Below are 19,827 nucleotides of genomic sequence, written 5' to 3'. Positions count from 1 at the left end.
GAGGAATAGCTCCCTGAAGAGGAAGCATTGCGGTTCGGAGCCAAGGAGCATGAGCATTTGGCTCATGAGTTCAGACGGTTTGGAGTCCCCGAGGCCAGGCATAGCGAGCAGTCGGCGGGCGCGCTCCGACTTAGTGAGCCCGAAGACCTGTAATAACCGCGCCTTGATCGCTTCATACTTGCCGTCGTCCGGGGGGGTTTTCGAGCAGGCTGACGACCCGCGAGGTGGTGGAGCTGTCGAGTGCGGAGACCACGTAAAAGTAACGGGTCTGATCTGCAACGATGTTCCGTACCGCAAACTGGGCTTCGACCTGGACGAACCACGAGGTCGCTTGTTGCTCCCAGAATTGCAGTAGCTTCAATGCAATGGCGTTTGTTTCCATGCTGCGTTCCTTCTGCGAAAACCGTTCGCAAAAGTCGGGGTCACCAATGTAGGAATGTCTAGTTCCTATCAAGAGACTGAGGTCGACTCAGGCGATCAACAAACGATGTTTAATATAAAACAAACGGAGTTTAACAAACCAATACACGAGAACTACGAAAACAGGTCTAGTCAGTTCGGAGGCTCCACAAGGACTGCTAGGGTGGTCCCGTGATTGGTGTCATGACGTCATCACGTTTTTCCCGCCGTTGGGGATCACGTGATGAACGGCGTGACGTCATCGCGTTTGCCTGCGCTCTTAAAGGGACCGCGCTCTGTACATGCAAACAGTATATACAAAAGGTACAGACTCAGGCTGTAGTTAACACACTGTTAAAGGGAATTATATACATTCGATCGGAGTCCCTTAGTGGCTCCGCCACACTACCTTCTTTTGCTGGGGGAGTTTTATTTTAGGTCAGAAATGTTTTTTTTTTACACTTTTCTTTTTGAGGTAACATAATAGGGGAAATATTGATAGAGACCTGCCCCGTGTTCCTCTGCCCCAATGCCCATCGAACTAACCCTCTGCATTACAGGAAACTTTGGTTTATCCGGAGGTTGTATGTCCGGAATACTCGCTCTAACGGCAAAAATCAGGAGCTGTTTTCTGTAAGTTTTTTTAGTTCTTGTTTTTTCCCCCCCCCAGTCAGGCACTGCAAGGTCTGTAGCTATAGCAACAGCTTCAGCTAGAGATGCTTGCAGCTGCAGCCGACTCTTTAGAAGCTGTTGCTAAGCAACAGTGTTTGTTGTCAGATACGGAGATGAAAACCTCCGTATGCTTTGTATGTCCAGCAGTTTTGATAGATCGGCAACACGCCGGTCCCGTCGGTGCCGGATATCACAAAGTTTCCTGTACTTGCTTCTTTATTCCAACACACCAGCTCAGTTCATCTGGGTGGGGGGAATTAGATGTTAGTGAGGAAGTGAGACTGTGAGATTCGCAGAGCATGACGGAGCTAGTAGTGGGAAATGGGCGAGAATGTGCCACCTTCCCAGAGAAGACTGCCCGTGGTTTCAGACTTGTGGGACCCAGAACTCAAGGTACTTGCCTGAAAAAATGGATGTTCGAGGAAAAGCATACCTATGTTCAGTCTCTAAGAACAGTCTCTACAGATGTGGGGCAACTGACAGGTGTGACTTAAGTCTACAGCTCTCATTTTCAGAAACATCAGGGAAGTTTTCTCTTCATTGCAGATACCAATAGAGCATGTGGTAGCTTCATTGCAAACTGCAGCAGACCCCCATCTGAGAAGTGGCCAGGGTCCATTTGGTGCTTCCACCCTGTAGCTCTGATGGCATCAAAATTTTCACCCCTTCATGACAAAACATGCAACAGTTATGCAAGGCAAGAGAATCATTTCCCTTTGGCAGCCACCAATTTTAAAACAGCAGCTTTACAGAGTGGTAGATAGGGGACAGAAAATGTAGGACTCATGAATTCCAGGCTTTATTGATGTGGCACCATGTTTTGAGTCAGTGCTTGGTGCATGCATAGTCCAGACATTCCTTTTCTTTCATTGGGCACACTTCAATCAACTGTACCTTGGCACTCTTCCTCAGATCAGACAACAACTACTTTCTCATTTACTTGCATGACCTATGAATGTGGGAAACTGTATTCACTGAAAAGGTCACTTCTTCCCATGCTTACTACACATTAACACATGAGAGGGTTCCTCTTGGCCCCAAAAATTGCCACCTTCCTCCAATGCACCTCCTCCAGCAGCATATCCAGTCTCTCATCCTTAAAAGGAACACATTCTACTACTTATTCCAGATATCTTTTTCAAAACTGTGGCAGACCAGTCAGCCTGCAGAAAAAATATAACAGCAGCCCTTTCAGAGCTGCTGCAGTCCTCATTCCACCCCCTCCCCCACCTGCTGTTGTAGCCTGTTCTGCACTTCAGGCAAATGTACAGGGAGCATATTAAATTTGGATAAAACCTAGGATCCCATTGCTTGAACCTCGTTGCCTCTCAGCATCAAGCCTGGATGAGACCAATCCAATGTATCTCTAAAGCAGTGGCTGCAGAGAGGATAAGCCAAACTTGCCACTCAATCCAAATTCCCACAGCAGGTGTTTTACATTGCAATTCAGTTCACATACAATCAACTGAAAACATATCAATCTTACTGACTGATAACGACCCATTGTGCCGACTCTTCAGTGCACCAGCTCTTCTGGTGTAGGCCGAAGCTAGCAATCATCCCTGGACTTCAACTGCCAGACGGCTTCAGATGTGACCAGACCAGCCAGGATTTTGTCAGTCTTTGACTATCATTAGGCTCACATCTGCGTCTTCTATGGACGATACTGCCATTTTGGTACTTCGACCTTCACCCCAGGCTGTTACAGTGAATGGGCAATAAGCTCCACTGGAGGTGTGAGAGACACTTTCCAGGAGCACAACACTAAAGGAGAAAGACTGGGGAAGCCAGACACTTAGGGCGCGATCTTACCTTTCGGTGAGAGTTGGGAGCGGGTCAGCTGACTTGCGGGTTCCAATCCCGCCCCCAACGACGCACAGACATAATTTTACGTCAATTAGCCTCGTTAAGCCCCGCCCTGCGGGCTTGCCACCCAATTAAGAGAAAGCCGGTGTCAGATGACATCAGTTGATGCCGGTTTTCTTAAAGGGGACGCGCACATTTTTTTTGACAGATGATTTTTCAGTGTTTGACAGCATTGAGGTGCTGCAAACACTGCCAATCACTGTACAAAGTTGAGCCCTTGCACCCAGGTTCTCCAGTGACTCTCTCCTTAGGATAAAACAGATGGCAGCTGCAGGTGAGGTTACAGAAGCGATCTGTCACTGGTGAGAGAGGTTCTCCCAATGAGGTGGGACTACACAAACACTTCAAACCTTGTTACCTACAGAAAAGTCTAAATACATTAAAAATGATTTCCCCAACATTTTCTTACCCCTGAAACTCCAGTGTACCACTGGATCCTTCACACCACTTCTGCAGCTGTCATCAATGCACAAACCTTACAGCTGACCCACAGCATGCCACACTTACCCTGGCGTGGTGTCCGGACGTTGGGAAGCCCAGTCGACCTGTCAAAATTGAAAAAAGCCTCTTAACTGCCTGGTAACTACCTGTTAACAGGCAGTTAAGTGCCTATAATCCTCTTTCCGCCGCCAGGTGTCGGGTCCCTGCGCAAATTGGGGACCCGACACTTGGGAAGATTGTATGGAGACGGGTTGACAGCGGGTTCGGGACCCACTGTCAATCTTTGCAATTTTGCCAGCAGTCCCGCCGCCAAACCTGCCCCGAGCGCCGTCAAAATTCCCCCCTTGATCACTAGACACCGCCTTCCCTGAATATTAATTTAATAAAAAGACATAGGCAGCCATTTTTTTTACTCAAGAATAATTTGCTCTTAAAATATTAAATTTTGTAGCAGAGATTGTACAAGATGAAAGGAGACATGGCAAGGAGATCAGCAAGCATCAGATTATAATGCAGACCATGGTACATCCATCTGCCAATGATCTATGACAAATGCCTCAGCTTGCTACAGGTTAGCAGGACAAAGCTGTGTCATATGCAGGAAGAACACTTACAGCAAACTTTCAACATATAGACAACACTACTAGTTGGCAATATCACCAATGCCCTCAATAGTTACACCTATAACTCATTCCAAGGCTCACATTGCAGGGAGCAAACTGTATGGATCAAAATGGTGAGTTATACAATGGTGCATTTCCCAAAGTGCAAGAGTCACTTTGAAAAGTGCCCCAATGTGTCCAACTTGAAACCATTAGAAGATGAGTGTGGCAAGGCTGTCAATTATATGTTGCATCTTGAATGTCTGCTCTGCTAAGGTATGGGTATGCATGAGATCGAACTGAAAGGGCTGTAAGATTGTATGAAAGCCTGGCATGGGTGAGCAGTAAAGAGGTTGACAGGCTACACATTGTGGCATCTGCCATCTACCTGATACATCATATTCTTGTTCAATTTAACTTACCAGATTCCTTAAAGTGTGCCATTTTCTCCACCACCTGTTTCTAGGTCCTGCAGGCAGCATTGTATGGGACTACCACGTCTTGCCAGGCATGGGTACATTGGCATTCTCTGGGGACGGTGTCCTGGAAAGCAAACAGGGCAAGCCTACTTGCACCCAACTCATGCAGCAGAATGTTCACTTTGCCACCCATCAAAGTGGTGGGCAGCACTGCTCTGCTATTAGTCCAGACTCCACTTTGTGCCTCCACTGCCTTGTCTGTCTTTTACACTTTGGCTATCAGCTCTTCCTCTCCCATAAAGGTTGTAAATTGCTGTGACCATTATTCAGACTTACTCCAACATTTTTAACCTCTTATATGCAACCACATATCTTTAATTTTGAGTGGTTACCTGCTTTGGATTCAGCAGCACTCCCTCTTTATCACACTCCCTGCGCAAGGCTCAAGCTGCAGGCAGCATATGTAAAATTATTAAAACAACTAGGTTAACTCCCCACTTCAGGTGTATGAATGTACTTGCACGCATCGATCATGGAGCTATTTTTCTAGGATCACGGAATCAGCTCCAGTATCAATAGTTTTATTAAATATTGGAAAAATAATTTTAGATCCCATTTACGATGTTCACAATATTCTACAGTGTTTCTATGCTATGTTACTGTGATTGCAATGTTAATCTTTAGCCCACTGAATAAACAGTGCAAAAAAACTTTGTCTGACATACAGAAAACTTATCTAATACCTTTGAAGATCTATCAGCTAACAACAAATATGAGGTAGAGAAGACAATTGCTTCACATTGCAAAACATTAAAAAATGAGCAGAAGTATTTCCCATTTTTAAAATAAGTTGATTTACCTAAAGTGTACAATGAAACAAACACTGGTTTAGTAAACTAAAGCTCCAGAGATTACACCAATTGTCTCAAGTGTGGAATAATGGCCTCAGCAATGTGATCACTTCTGATATCATCATGGCAATAATCTGCAGCCCTCAAAACATGACAATGTTTCTGCACTAGATTTTTTTACATCATTTAATTATGGAAATAGATAATCCTCATACCGGTTAAGGTTGCTCTGAGATCCAGCAAGCTGTTTATAATCATCTCCAGATGTTGACCAAGGAACATAGAACAAGGAGGAATCAGGAGTGGTCGACACTGATGCAGTGTAGGACTGATGTGAATCTATATTTTCTTCATATTGAGGTACCTACAGAGAATTCAGGTGCAAGACCGAAAATCTTAAAACTGTTGAAATACAATAATCTAGATATAAATATTAGTCCTTACAAAACGTTTTCAAAAGGTAGACAGGTTACATCTGCGTTCTCCATATAACATTGGTTCAATGAAATCAGAAAAACGCTCCATGTTGTGTGATAGGGTAGCTTTTAAACATTGTAAAAAGTGCAATTAGATATTTAATATGGCTGATAGCTAAAGTAAACCTTTACTTTGGGGGGATAATTCAACCTGCACCTAAAATAGGTGCAAAGTGGGCAGGGCATGTGTAGCACCGGCCTGATGACGTGGACGAGAGGCACGAACCATTTTCAGGTTTGTGCCTCATTTCCATACAATGGGCGATTATCAGCACCACACGTACTTGTTTCTGGCAGCTTGATCATGGGGGTGAATTTGGGGTGAGTGACCATTTAAAAGTATTCTGTCCCTCTTAAACAGGGAGTGCACCTTGGCTGCACTGCATGCTTCAGACTTCAAACTTGGAACGGACAACAGTCAATACGAGTTCTGAAAGGGCCCCTCAATTATCCGACAACGCCATGGAGACTTTGTCGAGGATGTAAGCAGAAGGAAGTAGTTCCTGTTTCCAGCTGACAGAAGAAGGTTGCCAAGGAATGTAACAAGGCAACGGTGGTCAGAGGTGGCTGAGCAAGTGAATTGATGTAGCATTGCATCCAGGACCTGGCAGCTATGTCAAAAAAAATTCAATGATTTGACCAGAGCTGCTATTGTAAGGCTCCTAGGCATACCTCTCTTACTCTCAGCTTAGCTATGCACTACCGGTAGCCCCAGCAGTCACAAGCCTACCCTCCCCACCTTCCCATCATGCTCCTTTAATCACAGTAGCACACTTCACTGTACCTCCTTCTGCTGCCACTTGCACACTCGGCACCTGCTACTGTCCTCATAATTACTTCCCTCACTTCCCACACCTGTAGCATCTTTCACACACCATTCATACTCTGGCACGCACATTTTCACAACCCTTCATCAGCCACACACCAGCATAGTCCCTTTCTTCTTGGAGCAGATGCGCATAGGAGGAAGGCCATTGCTGTCCCCAATGGAAGATGCCACCATTGATATAGTGGACATCCATGACAGAAGCATGGCAAGTGGCGAAGCCGGGGTATACGTTCCACATGTTATTTGGCCAACTTAATTTCCTTTTATCTTTATATTAAACTCGCTCCCTCACAGACTGCATGACAACCTGGTGCTGCTTTGAGCTACCACTTACCCTTGAGACTAACTGCTTACTGTGAGAGCAGAGAGAGTGAGCCTGAAGGGTAATAGTGCGAGAGGCCAACAGATAAAAGCGACACAGACAGAATTATCTTTAGAAGAACGAAGGGGGAAGCTAGAAGATTTTTTTTCTATACTGATAGTTATTAAGACGTTTTTTAAGATGAATGGCTTTAAAGGCCGAAAGTACAGCATCATTTAATTACATTCCTTTGTATCCCAGTCCTGACCAGTTGCAATATTTGAGGTAACTCATTATTCTCCCATGAAGATGCACAGGTGGAGTCAAGACCAAATGAAGTATTCAGGTCAAGCAGAATTAGAAGCAGGGTGTATAACTGGTTCCATAAAATGTATTTGGATATTCGGAAATTAAACAGTTGTTTAGCGCACTACAATTTGGATGCAGTGCTGATAAATCAGGGGTGTAAAGTGCGGTTTTATTTACAATTCCTTGTCTTATTTTCTATAACTGCCGGTAAGGAGGAATAGTGAAGACAGAGTTGCTGTCTCGCAATATTGGTTGAGCCCCACCGTACTTACAGTCACATAACATGACTCTCGGAGTACCAACTACTGCCACAACACCGATGGGACATTGCTGTCACTGACCAAATTTTATTTTAATACATAGTCAGAGTTTTAGCAGGTAACAACTATGTGTGGTTCTCGGTCTCATGTTCAATATAGAAGGGAATGGAAAATCATTTTGCATTGCCAATGAGTGAGTGGCCTGCTCTATTTTTTCATCTTTTATTTAGTTTAAAAAATTAAGATAATAAAAATTTTGCATACAGACCAAGTACAACACCTTTCCTGGATGAACACACTTTTATAGTGTTACTTTTTTTTTTAAAGTGTGTAGAATTCTTTTCCTCAATCAACTCTTCCCTCAATGTACTGGGCCAAATCTTGCTGGAGCAGGGCATCTCGCGACGTGTGCCGTTCATTAGACTATTTTTCTGCACCCTTCAGCTCGAATATAATTTGTGCTGTAACTGGCTGGAAGTGCATCTGGGACCTTAGTGAATGACAGGACCAAGAGTGTACCTCCTTAATCAATGAAACTTAGCGATTGAGAAAGAAATGGAGAAGGAGGGTGAATTAGAGTCAAATCAGGTACAGAAAGAGAAACAGAATGAGGTAAAGATTGGATTAAGACAGAGGAAAAAAAAGAAAAAAATTAAAAACTTGAAATTTTTTAAATCTCCAAGAACAATTTACTAGATGCAGAAATGAGACACATCTTAAATTAACAGTTAAAACGATACTTATGCTGTTAATAATGGGCAATGAATGTGCAATTCCAGCAAGTTCTTAAAAATAATGGGGAGGGTAAGGGCGAGATGCCGTCTGTGTGGGGCAAACGGCAGAGCGGTGTAAATCGACCAGCAAGTTCTGGAGATTCGCAACTCATGGCGTATCTGTTCTTCCCCTGAACCTACTGGCTGATTTGCACATTAATAAAGGCATAAGTCCTGAGCTCGCCATTATTTTTCCAGGTAGATTTGGCCCACTATTTTTTTACCCAAAGGTACATTTTAATTGTATTCCAATTGAAATTTAGAAAATAACATGTTATTCTTACCTGTGCTTTATAAGGACTGAAGAATGAATTACAGTTGACCAATGCATCACTGAATACATCTGTTGATCTGCTGTTAGCATCAATACCATTGTAGTAACGATTCACACTTTTCAAAATAGTTTTAGGCTAAAAAAGAAGAGAAAACCCTTATGTTCTTTTGCCTTGGGTACTATTTTAAAAGTATTCAGCATAACTGAAAGGAACAATTCTTTTTAATCAGAGCAAAAATATACTGAACACTTAGTCAGAAAAGGAATATTTTTGGGAAATACGCAATCCATGTAGGAAGGTACGATTGCCTACCTTCAGGTCTTTCACTGCTTCCCTACATGTTCAGCTGTGTGTGAATTACAAAGTGTTTTTACAAGGTATGACTGTCTCCTGTTACCTTGACTTCCCTGGTGAGGTCAGTGAACTTCTTTCGACATTGAGTAGCTGCGTGGGGTTACCAGAGGTAGCATTCACTGCCATGGCCACCTTCTTCCATTCAACCTGATAAGCTTCCATCCCTTGAGCCCAAAAAGCTGGGACCTCTCCTTTGCCAGGTTTTAACCAATAACACTTTCAAGTTGGAACTCAGTGAACTATGGAACCACTAACCACAGACATTGCAATGATCCAAATTGTTTAAAATAGAAAGCTACTTCAAGTTGCTGCAATTAGTTTAACTCTGTAGCAGCATCGAATTTACCTCCGCTCCAGAGATGAGCTCACAATCATAGAAAGTTACAGCATGGAAGGAGGCCATTTCGGCCCATCGTGTCCGCACCGGCCAACAAAGAGCTATCCAGCCTAATCCCACTTCCCAGCTCTGGGTCCGTAGCCCTGCAGGTTACAGCATCCCAAGTGCACATCCAAGTACTTTTTAAATGTGGTTAGGGTTCCTGCCTCTACCACCCTTTCAGGCAGTGAGTTCCAGATCCCCACAACCCTCTGGGTGAAGAAATTTCCCCTCAAATCCCCTCTAAACCTTCCACCAATCACTTTAAATCTGTACCCCCTGGTTTTTGACCCCTCTGCTAAGGGAAATCAGGTCCTTTCTATCCACTTTATCTATGCCACTCATTATTTTATACACCTCAATAAGGTCTCCCCTCAGCCTCCTCTGTTCCAAGGAAAACAGACCCAGCCTATCCAGTCTTTCCTCATAGCTAAGATTTTCTACTCCCGGCAACATCCTTGTAAATCTAGTACGATAGCAAAATACTGCAGATGCTGGAAATCCAAAATAACAACAGAACTTTGTTTTGGGTTTTCCCTTCACCACCCCCCCCTTTCCTTTTTTTCCCTCTCTTCCACATGGCAGCTGTCTCTCTGCCAGTACACTTCACACCTAATCTGAGCCGTCTTTTGTCTCCACTAGTCCTATTAGCATCTCGTCTGGTTTTGAATACCTCTAAATGTCTCTACTTCTTTTGTTCTATCGCAGCCCTGCCTTCAATCTATTTCATTTCCTTTCCAGTTTTGAAAAAGGGTTCACCCGAAACGTCGACTCTAATTTCTCTCCACGGATGTTGCCTGGCCTGCTGAGTTTTTCCAGCATTTTCTATCCTTGTAAATCTCCTCTGTACCCTCTCTAGTGCAATCACATCTTTCCTGTAATGTGGTGACCAGAACTGCACACAGTACTCTAGCTGAGGCCTAACTAGTGTTTTATACAGTTGAAGCATAACCCCCCTGCTCTTGTATTCTATGCCACGGCTAATAAAGGCAAGCATTCCGTATGCCTTCTTAACCACCTTATCTACCTGGCCTGCTACCTTCAGGGATCTGTGGACATGCACTCCAAGGTCCTTTTGTTCCTCTACACTACTCAGTGTCCTACCATTTAATATGTATTCCCTTTCCTTGTTAGCCCTCCCCAAATGCATTACCTCACACTTCTCTGGAATAAATTCCATTTGCCACTGTTCTGCCCACCTGACCAATTTATTGATATCTTTCTGCAGTCTACAGCTTCCTTCTTCAGTATCAACCACACAGCCGATTTTAGTATCATCTGCAAACTTCTTAATCATACCCCCTATATTCAAGTCTGGTTCATTGATATATACCACAAAAAGCAAGGGACCTAGTACTGAGCCCTGCGGAACCCCACTGGAAACAGCCTTCCTGTCACAAAAACACCCATCAACCATTGCCCTCTGCTTCCCGTCTCTGAGCCAGTTTTGAATCTAACTTGACACTTTGCCCTGGATCCCATGGGCTTTTAATTTCATGACCAGTCTGCCATGTGGAACCTTATCAAAAGCCTTGCTAAAGTCCATATACACTACATCAAACACACTACCCTTACCTACCCTCCTTGTTATCTCCTCAAAAAATTCAATCAAGTTTGTCAGACACAACCTTCCCTTAACAAATCCTTTAACAATAAGGGATGCAAATAATACTGAGAACCCAATAATATTAAAATGAAATAAAACAGAAATGCTGGAAACACTCAGCAGTTCAGGCAGCATCTATGGAGAGAGAAATAGAGTTAATGTTTCAAGTTGATGACCTTTCACAGATGCTACCTGACCTGATGAGTGTTTCCAGCATTTTGTTTTTATTTCAGATTTCCAGCACCCGCAGTATTTTTATTTTGTTTTAATATTAACATTAAGTTCACAAAGGTAATTAGTGCTTTCAAAATTCACCCCTTCCGAATATCTCCTTCTTTGGCTTAGCCTCCATTATTTTTGATTATACCTCTGTGAAGCAACATCAAACTTCAAACACAAAATAGCTCCGCTATTACACTTAACCCTTGGCAAAGGGAAGACATCAATCTCTGAAGAACTGGACACTGGTCTGGGAGCAGCAAGAGTTTTCTAGTATAGCTGGAAAATGATAGCCTAAAAATATGAGAGTCTATAAGTATAATTTCCTGCATGGAGACTTACTGTAGTAGATAATGAACCCTGGACAGCTAGCCAAGCACTCTCTCAACAGGGAGCACTTACAACAGCCATCCAAATAAGGATAAGCATTTATTGCAGAAAGAAAATGTGCTGCAACAATGGGTAAGTATTTGGTGGACACAGAGTTGAGGAAAGGCCTAAAAGGGAGAACATTGTACTGATAGCTGCAACCTTGGAAGACAAGCCAGAGATACTTTTGATTGCATTACTGTAAGATGATATGACAGCAGGCACCCTTCAAAGTAATTGTGGCCATCCAGGTCTTGCGGCTGTATTACCACCGTGACTTTTTCTTGTTATAAGTACTTATACTTATGTGGCTCGTTGTCAAATTTTGTTTTATAACACTCCTGTGAAGTGCCTTGGGGTGTTTTAAAACGTTAAAGGCGCTATAATACACGTTATTGTTGTTGTACTCAGTGCCGAGTTCTAGAATGGGAAAGAATTTAACTGATTTTTTCAGGGTCATTAAGTATCAGAAGTAAAACCCATCCTGATGTGAAAACCTACTGTCTAATCTATATAAAAATGAGGATTCTTCAAATAGTCCAATTGTATCACATCACAATGTGGCGGGTACTCACGCTGATAGGTTCTCTGACCCAGGCATTCTTAGTGATACTCTCCCAGTTGGCCACAAAATGTAATATGCAACCATTTGGACCAGGAAGAAAGAAGTCACTGCTGGGTAAGCGGTCTGCTATGAGAACCTCAATTCTGCGTGATTCTGAGCAGAATCTTGATGCAGGGTTCCCCCTCTGGGCCACAAAGTGTTTGCTGTAAGATTCCCTGCTGAGACCAGTGGTCAAGAGAGAAAGTTCCCTAGCAGGCAATCCTAACTTTTGTGCCATTCTGGAGATCACTTGTGGTGCCTACAGTCTCCAACAGCTTCTCAACTTGTCTATCACAGAGAAACTTAGAAGCTACTATTATAGTTCTGATGAAAGCAACAAGCGTCCTGGCTGACATAGTGAGACACATTGAGCTATAGACCTGTGACAATGTCCAGGGCATCCAGCATGGTCTGCTCTGAAACTGGTCTTTAATTAGAAAAGACAAAGTTTCTGAAGCTATCTCTGCCACAGCCTGGAGTTGTGAAGTTTGCTTAAAAGCAAACCCATCCCAATTGATTTGTTGTTCAAGTCAAATAGTTGAGAAGATCCACTGGCCCCATGCGTCCATACTGACTGATGATTTAGCAGCTCAAAAAAGTTGCCCTTGGCGGCAGCCTGGTCATCTTTGGGCAGCATGGGGTATGACTGTTGAGTCGATGTGATGTACAACATGTTAACTGAGGACAGTAGGTCTCACTTACCTTTGCCATTATTCTAAGTTGCTTATACATGTCAGCCCAACTTTGTTGATGTTGGCCCAGAATAAGGTGGGCATAACAAACCTGTGTGTGAAATTTGAGTAGAAGCTCCATCACAGGTGCAGGGATCTCTGGGGTATTATTCAGACTTTGTACAACCCTAGTGTTCAAACTAACACCTAATCGTTTTGATTGAACAAATCTGGTAGATGATGATCTTCATCCTTCTCCTCTTCTTGGGAGACATGTTCTCCCAATTGTTAACGGATACCAGTAAAAGCCAGGGCTGTCCCCTGTGGCTCAGCAGACAGGGAGATACAGTCTTGGTGCCAGGGGTGGGTTCAATGGCAGATAACGGAGTTCACAAGGTAGTTACAAATGAAGGTAGCCATTAGGCCCATTGAAATGCATTCATCCAGATCTTTATGTCCACCTATTGCAGCATGCAATTGCTTCTTAAATGCTTCCAGGGTTTTTGCCTCCACTATTCTATCTAGAAGTCTAATCCATACATTGATCACACACTGTATCAGGTTGTTCCTGGTATCAGTACTAAATTTACTTTTTACTCGTTTTAACTTGTTTTCACTCAGCTTACTCTTGCAATTTAATTTATTTACCTTTTCCATACTCTATTTTATAGCTGTATAAAATCAGCTCTCAGATGTCTTCTTTCCATGGTGAAAAGTCTTATATTTCTCCAATCTTTCCTCAATACTCGAACATGACACCAAGAATTATTTCTGTGGCTTTTCTCTGCACTGTCTTCAGCACTTAAATGTCTCGCTTGTGTATTTGCGACCAGAACTCGACACAGAATTCTTGCTGTGGTCTATGCACAACTTGACCACAACTTCCTCCAACATATATTCTACTTCTTGAGCTATGTAGTTCAACATCCTATTAACTTTATTGTTGGTGCCTTGCGTTAGTTGGGCATGTTGAGCAATGAGCCTACTAAGACTCCTTGGTATCTTTACAGCTTCATCTCTAGCTATTTCATGGAGAACTTGTGTCATCTATTTCTTATTTGTAATTCATTTCTTCTGATCGTTCTGCCCAGAGATATAGGGGGAGAAATTTGGTATCACCCCGTTTGGGGCGCAATTATCAGCCGGGCGCAAAGTTTAGCGCCTGCCGCTAATTGTCGCCTCCGACTGCAATCTTGGCTTCTATCGCCCCTGGAGGTGATTCGCGCGCTAACTCAGGCACTACACACCTCTCTTAAAGCGCTAATGCCGAGGAGTGAGGCGCTACCTCAGAGCGCTGGCGAAGCTCATGTGATGTCAGTCAGCAATGGAACACAGACACACTGGCGCCGGCCAGTTCTTAAAGGGGAGGGTCGATCTTGCTCTCCATCCACATCCTGCTCATTGCAGCCTTGAATCTCGGCCTGGAGAGACCTGTACATCAAATCTGCTGGAAAGAACAAGAGAGGCCCAGGGAAAGAGCTCAGAGTGCAACCCCCATAGTCTCTTCTAAATCGATGCAAGGTCAAATCAAAATGAACCTGCAGAGTGCTGCTCAGTACCCAAAACTCCTTCACATAGCGTTGAATCTCTCCAGAAGTCTCTCTCTCAGAATGCGTGGTGCAAAAATGTTGTCGACAAAAAAAGGCAGGAAGCGGTCGGCTTTAAATAGCGCTCCCCCAGTCCCTTCCCGACTGCAAAATGCTCCCCTCAACCTGTCGTTGCTAACGGCAGGCGGTAAGGTGGGGGGCACCACTCAATATCCAGACCAGGGCGCTGCACGCTTGACTGACGTCACGATCTGCGGGCGCAGGAGATCGTGGCGGTAGTGTTTAGCACCACTGCAAAATGTCTGGTCAATTTCGCGAGCGGTGCAAACATCGCTGCGCGCGAGCGCTAGTTGCTTTGCGTCCCATTAGCTTAGGGCGCTAACATGAGGCGCAAAGCAACCGAATTTTCCCCCATATTGTCCAAATCATTCTAAGATTTCTGAGCTGCTTACTGATTTCACTGCCCCTTTCAGTTTGGTATCATCAGCAAATTTCACCACTTTGCACGAGAAACAGCTGTGGTTCCAACAGAGCCATGGAACATTGAATCCAGCACTTCTCCGCCACCCCAACATAGTCCTCAACGCATATTTGTTAAAATTGTGAAATCTTTGATATTTGGACTCCTGCTATTGAACTGGAGATGTTACATAGGAGCCCTTACCTTCCTCTGATGTTGACACTTTGGGGGATCCTAACTCAGAAGTTGCAGAATGTTTGGGCAGACCTGAATCCATAATACAGTATGGTATCTTCATTGGTACGATAGCAAAATACTGCAGATGTTGGAAATCCGAAATAACAACAGAAAATGCTGGAAAAACTCAGCAGGTCAGGCAACATCCGTGGAGAGAAATTTGAGTTGACGTTTCGGGTTGGACCCTTCTTCAAAACTGGAAAGAAAAGAAACTAGATCCGAGGCAGGGCTGCAATCGGACAAAAGAATAAAAGAAACAAAAGAAGTAAAAGAGATTAGAAGCTAGACGAGATGGTAATAGGCTGGGACTAGGTGTAAAGTGTACTGGCAGGGCAAAAGATAGCTGCCAGGTGTGAGAGAGAAACAAAAAGGTGGGGGGGGGGGGGGGGGGAAAGGAGTGGAACAATTACAAGAGAAAATGAAATGGGGGGCCGAGCTTATGATCTGAAATTGTTGAACTCGATATTGAGTCCAGAAGGCTGCAGACTGCCTAATCGGAAGATGAGGTGCTGTTCCTCGAGTTTACGTTGAGCTTCCGTGGAACAATACAAGAGGCCAAGGACGGTGAGGTCCGAGTGGGAATGGAGCGGTGAATTAAAACGACAGGCGACCGGAAGCTCGGGGTCACCCTTACGGACTGAACGGAGGTGTTCCGCAAAGCGGTCACCCAATCTGCGTTTGGTCTCCCCAATGTAGAGGAGACTGCATCGTGAGCAGCGAATACAGTATACTAGATTGCGAGAAGTACAAGTAAATCGCTGTTTCACCTGGAAGGGGTGTTTGGGGCCCTGGACAGTGGGAAGGGGGGAGGTATGGGGCAGGTGTTACATCTGCTCCGCTTGCAGGGGAAGGTGCCAGGCGAAGAGGAAGGGCTGTTTGGGGTGATAGAGGAGTGGACTAGGGTGTCTCGGAGGGAGCGGTCCCTGCGGAATGCTGAAAGGGGAGGGGAGGGGAAGATACGTTTGGTGGTGGGATCACTTTGGAGGTAGCGGAAATGCCGGAGGATGATCCGTTGAATGTGGAGGCTGGTGGGGTGAAAGGTGAGGACAAGGGGAACCCTATCGTGGTTCCGGGAGGGAGGGGCAGGGGTGAGGGCAGAAGTGCGGGAGATAGAACTGACACGGTCGAGGGCAGTGTCAACCACAGTTAGAGGGGAATCCTCGGTTGCGGAAAAAGGAAGACATGTCTGAAGCACTGGTGTGGAAGGTGGCGTCGTCGGAGCAGATACGGCGGAGGCGGAGAAACTGGGAGAATGGAATAGAGTCCTTACAGGAAGCGGGGTGGGAGGAAGTGTAGTCCAGGTAGCTGTGGGAGTCAGTGGGCTTGTAGTAAATATTGGTCGATAACCTATCCCCAGAGATGGAGACGGAGAAGTCGAGGAAGGGAAGGGAAGAGTCCGAGATGGACCATGTGAAGGTGAGGGAAGGGTGGAAATTGGAGGCAAAGTGAATGAAATTGTCAAGTTCGGGGCGAGAGCAGGAAACGGCACCGATACAGTCATCAATGTATCGGAAAAAGAGGTGAGGGAGGAGACCCGAGTAGGACTGGAACAAAGATTGTTCCACATAGCCCACGAAAAGGCAGGCATAGCTAGGACCCATGCGAGTACCCATGGCAACACCTTTGATTTGGAGGAAATGAGTGGAGTTAAAGGAGAAGTTGTTCAATGTGAGAACAAGTTCAGCCAGGCGGAGGAGGGTCGTGGTGGATGGGGACTGGTCGGGCCTCTGTTCAAGGAAGAAGCGGAGCGCCCTCAGGCCATCCAGGTGGGGGATGGAGGTGTAGAGGGATTGTACGTCCATGGTGAAAAGGAAGCGGTTGGGGCCAGGAAACTGGAAACTGTTAAAGTGGCGGAGGGCATCCGAAGAGTCGCGGATGTAGTTGGGAAGAGACTGGACAAGGGGAGAAAAGATAGAGTCAAGATAGGAAGAGATAAGTTCTGTAGGGCAAGAACAGGCTGAAACGATGGGTCTACCAGGGCAGTCCTGTTTGTGGATCTTGGGAAGGAGGTAGAAGCGGGCTGTGCGGGGTTGGGGAACTATGAGGTTGGTGGCAGCAGGGGGAAGATCTCCAGAGGAGATGAGGTCAGTGACAGTCTTGGAAACGGTGGTTTGATGTTCGGTAGTGGGGTCATGGTCCAGGTGGAGGTGTCGGAGAGTTGGCGTTCAGCTTCCGCTAGGTAGAGGTCAGTACGCCAAACAACAACAGCACCACCCTTGTCAGCGGGTTTAATGACAATGTCAGGGTTGGATCTAAGAGAATGGAGTGCTGCAAGTTCAGAGGGAGGTAGGTTGGAGTGAGTGAGGGGAGCAGAGAAATGGAGACGGCCGATGTCACGGCGGCAGTTAGCGATGAAAAGATCTAGAGAGGGTAAGAGGCCAGGGGGAGGGGTCCAGGTAGAACGGGAATTCTGCAAGCGGGAGAAAGGGTCAGTTGTGCGGGGGGAAGACTCCTGGCCAGTGAAGTGGGCACGGAGACGAAGGCGGCGGAAAAGGAGCTCAACATCCTGCCGAGCTCGAAATTCATTGAGGTGGGTGCGTAAGGGGATGAAGCTCAGGCCTTTGCTGAGGACTGATCGTTCAGGGTCAGAGAGTGGAAGGTCAGAGGGGATAGTGAACACGCGGCAGGGGGTGGGATTGGGAGAAGGGGGGTCAGAGGAAAGTGAAGGGGAAGAAGGTTCCGGAGGGGCGTTGGTGTCCAAGAGTTGATGAAGCTTGCGATCCTTGACATCGGAAAGGAAGAAGAAAAGTTTTTTGTTGAAGCGTCGGATGAGTCGAAGGATGAAATGGAACTGTGGACCCGGACAGCTTTGAGATAGAGTGCGCCGGTGTTGCTGAAGAGAGAAGTCGAGTGTGTTCATGTGGCGCCGCATGGCGTTGAGCGTGGATCTCCGGATGCGGCGAGAGCAGTAGTTCGAGGAACGATGAATATCTTGGAGATATTTGTAATCCTGGGTGGATCCGAAGCACGAAGGGTGGAAGTTTAGTTGGAATCCACGTGGAGTAAGTCGGAACCGGAGACAGTTGCTGAGGAAAATGATGTGGCTGTGAAACCGAGTCTTGGCAGATACCTGATCAAACACGAGAAGGGAAACTGAAAGTAATGAAGATGAACAAGGTTGAAGAGCCAAACGGAGATCCCGTCGAAGAGAAGAGCAGAACTTCTTCAAGGTAGGCATTCCTAGAAGAGGTGTGGCAGTGAACCAAACACTAGTACGATAGCAAAATACTGCAGATGTTGGAAATCCGAAATAACAACAGAAAATGCTGGAAAAACTCAGCAGGTCAGGCAACATCCGTGGAGAGAAATTTGAGTTGACGTTTCGGGTTGGACCCTTCTTCAAAACTGGAAAGAAAAGAAACTAGATCGGAGGCAGGGCTGCGATCGGACAAAAGAATAAAAGAAACAAAAGAAGTAAAAGAAATTGGAAGCTAGACGAGATGGTAATAGGCTGGGATTAGGTGTAAAGTGCACTGGCAGGGCAAAAGATAGCTGCCAGGTGTGAGAGAGAAACAAAAGAAAAGGGGGGGGGGGGGGAAAGGAGTGGAACAATTACAAGAGAAAATGAAATGGGGGCCGAGCTTATGATCTGAAATTGTTGAACTCGATATTGAGTCCGGAAGGCTGCAGACTGCCTAATCGGAAGATGAGGTGCTGTTCCTCGAGTTTACGTTGAGTTTCCGTGGAACAATACAAGAGGCCAAGGACGGTGAGGTCCGAGTGGGAATGGAGCGGTGAATTAAAATGACAGGCGACCGGAAGCTCGGGGTCACCCTTACGGACTGAACGGAGGTGTTCCGCAAAGCGGTCACCCAATCTGCGTTTGGTCTCCCGCACAACTGACCCTTTCTCCCGCTTGCAGAATTCCCGTTCTACCTGGACCCCTCCCCCTGGCCTCTTACCCTCTCTAGATCTTTTCATCGCTAACTGCCGCCGTGACATCGGCCGTCTCCATTTCTCTGCTCCCCTCACTCACTCCAACCTACCTCCCTCTGAACTTGCAGCACTCCATTCTCTTAGATCCAACCCTGACATTGTCATTAAACCCGCTGACAAGGGTGGTGCTGTTGTTGTTTGGCGTACTGACCTCTACCTAGCGGAAGCTGAACGCCAACTCTCCGACACCTCCACCTGGACCATGACCCCACTACCGAACATCAAACCACTGTTTCCAAGACTGTCACTGACCTCATCTCCTCTGGAGATCTTCCCCCTGCTGCCACCAACCTCATAGTTCCCCAACCCCGCACAGCCCGCTTCTACCTCCTTCCCAAGATCCACAAACAGGACTGCCCTGGTAGACCCATCATTTCAGCCTGTTCTTGCCCTACAGAACTTATCTCTTCCTGATATACCTATCAATTCGTCCAATGAAAAGCGACGAGTTAGGAAAGTAACTATAGGTTTTTATTGACTAAATAACAGAGCCCACCCTCATGGGTGATCGGATCCAACAAGGAGGAATACCAGCCAGTCGACTACCTTTATACCTGGGCAGGTAGGTGGAGCCATGGGCGGAGTCAGTGATGGTCAGCCCAGGTATAACAGCGTGACAAGAGGCGACCTCGTATAGTGATACAACAGTGAGAACAGTGATAACAATATAACAGTGATAACTATAGTGTAACGATAGTGAACGGTAAAAGTGGTTTACCACATTTCCTATCTTGACTCTATCTTTTCTCCCCTTATCCAGTCTCTTCCCACCTACATCCGCGACTCTTCGGATGCCCTCCGCCACTTTAACAGTTTCCAGTTTCCTGGCCCCAACCGCTTCCTTTTCACCATGGACGTACAATCCCTCTACACCTCCATCCCCCACCTGGATGGCCTGAGGGCGCTCCGCTTCTTCCTTGAACAGAGGCCCGACCAGTCCCCATCCACCACGACCCTCCTCCGCCTGGCTGAACT

At 45.8% G+C, this 19,827-nt stretch overlaps 1 protein-coding gene across 2 annotated transcripts in view; it reads right to left on the bottom strand.

Moving 5' to 3' along the window:
• The window catches only part of meioc (meiosis specific with coiled-coil domain), a 77,069-nt gene that overhangs the window by 47,632 nt on the left and 9,610 nt on the right, over positions 1–19,827 (bottom strand). The window contains exons 2-3 of one of the 2 annotated variants that reach the window (XM_085966252.1): positions 8,483–8,608; positions 5,466–5,614 (exon numbers count right to left, since the gene is read on the bottom strand). In XM_085966252.1, coding sequence (XP_085822378.1) covers positions 5,466–5,614; positions 8,483–8,608 — 275 coding nt within the window. Of the gene's footprint in view, positions 1–4,402; positions 5,429–5,465; positions 5,615–8,482; positions 8,609–19,827 lie in introns of those variants that run through there. The other variant, XM_085966253.1, reaches the window with a different exon arrangement.

This window comes from Somniosus microcephalus, chromosome 24 (assembly GCF_052327205.1).
Source record: "Somniosus microcephalus isolate GS21.2 chromosome 24, FLI_Smic_1.0, whole genome shotgun sequence".
Classification (NCBI taxonomy): Eukaryota; Metazoa; Chordata; class Chondrichthyes; order Squaliformes; family Somniosidae; genus Somniosus; species Somniosus microcephalus.
The sequence above is the reverse complement of the archived record's forward strand: the minus strand, read 5'-3'. Positions and strand labels throughout refer to the sequence as shown.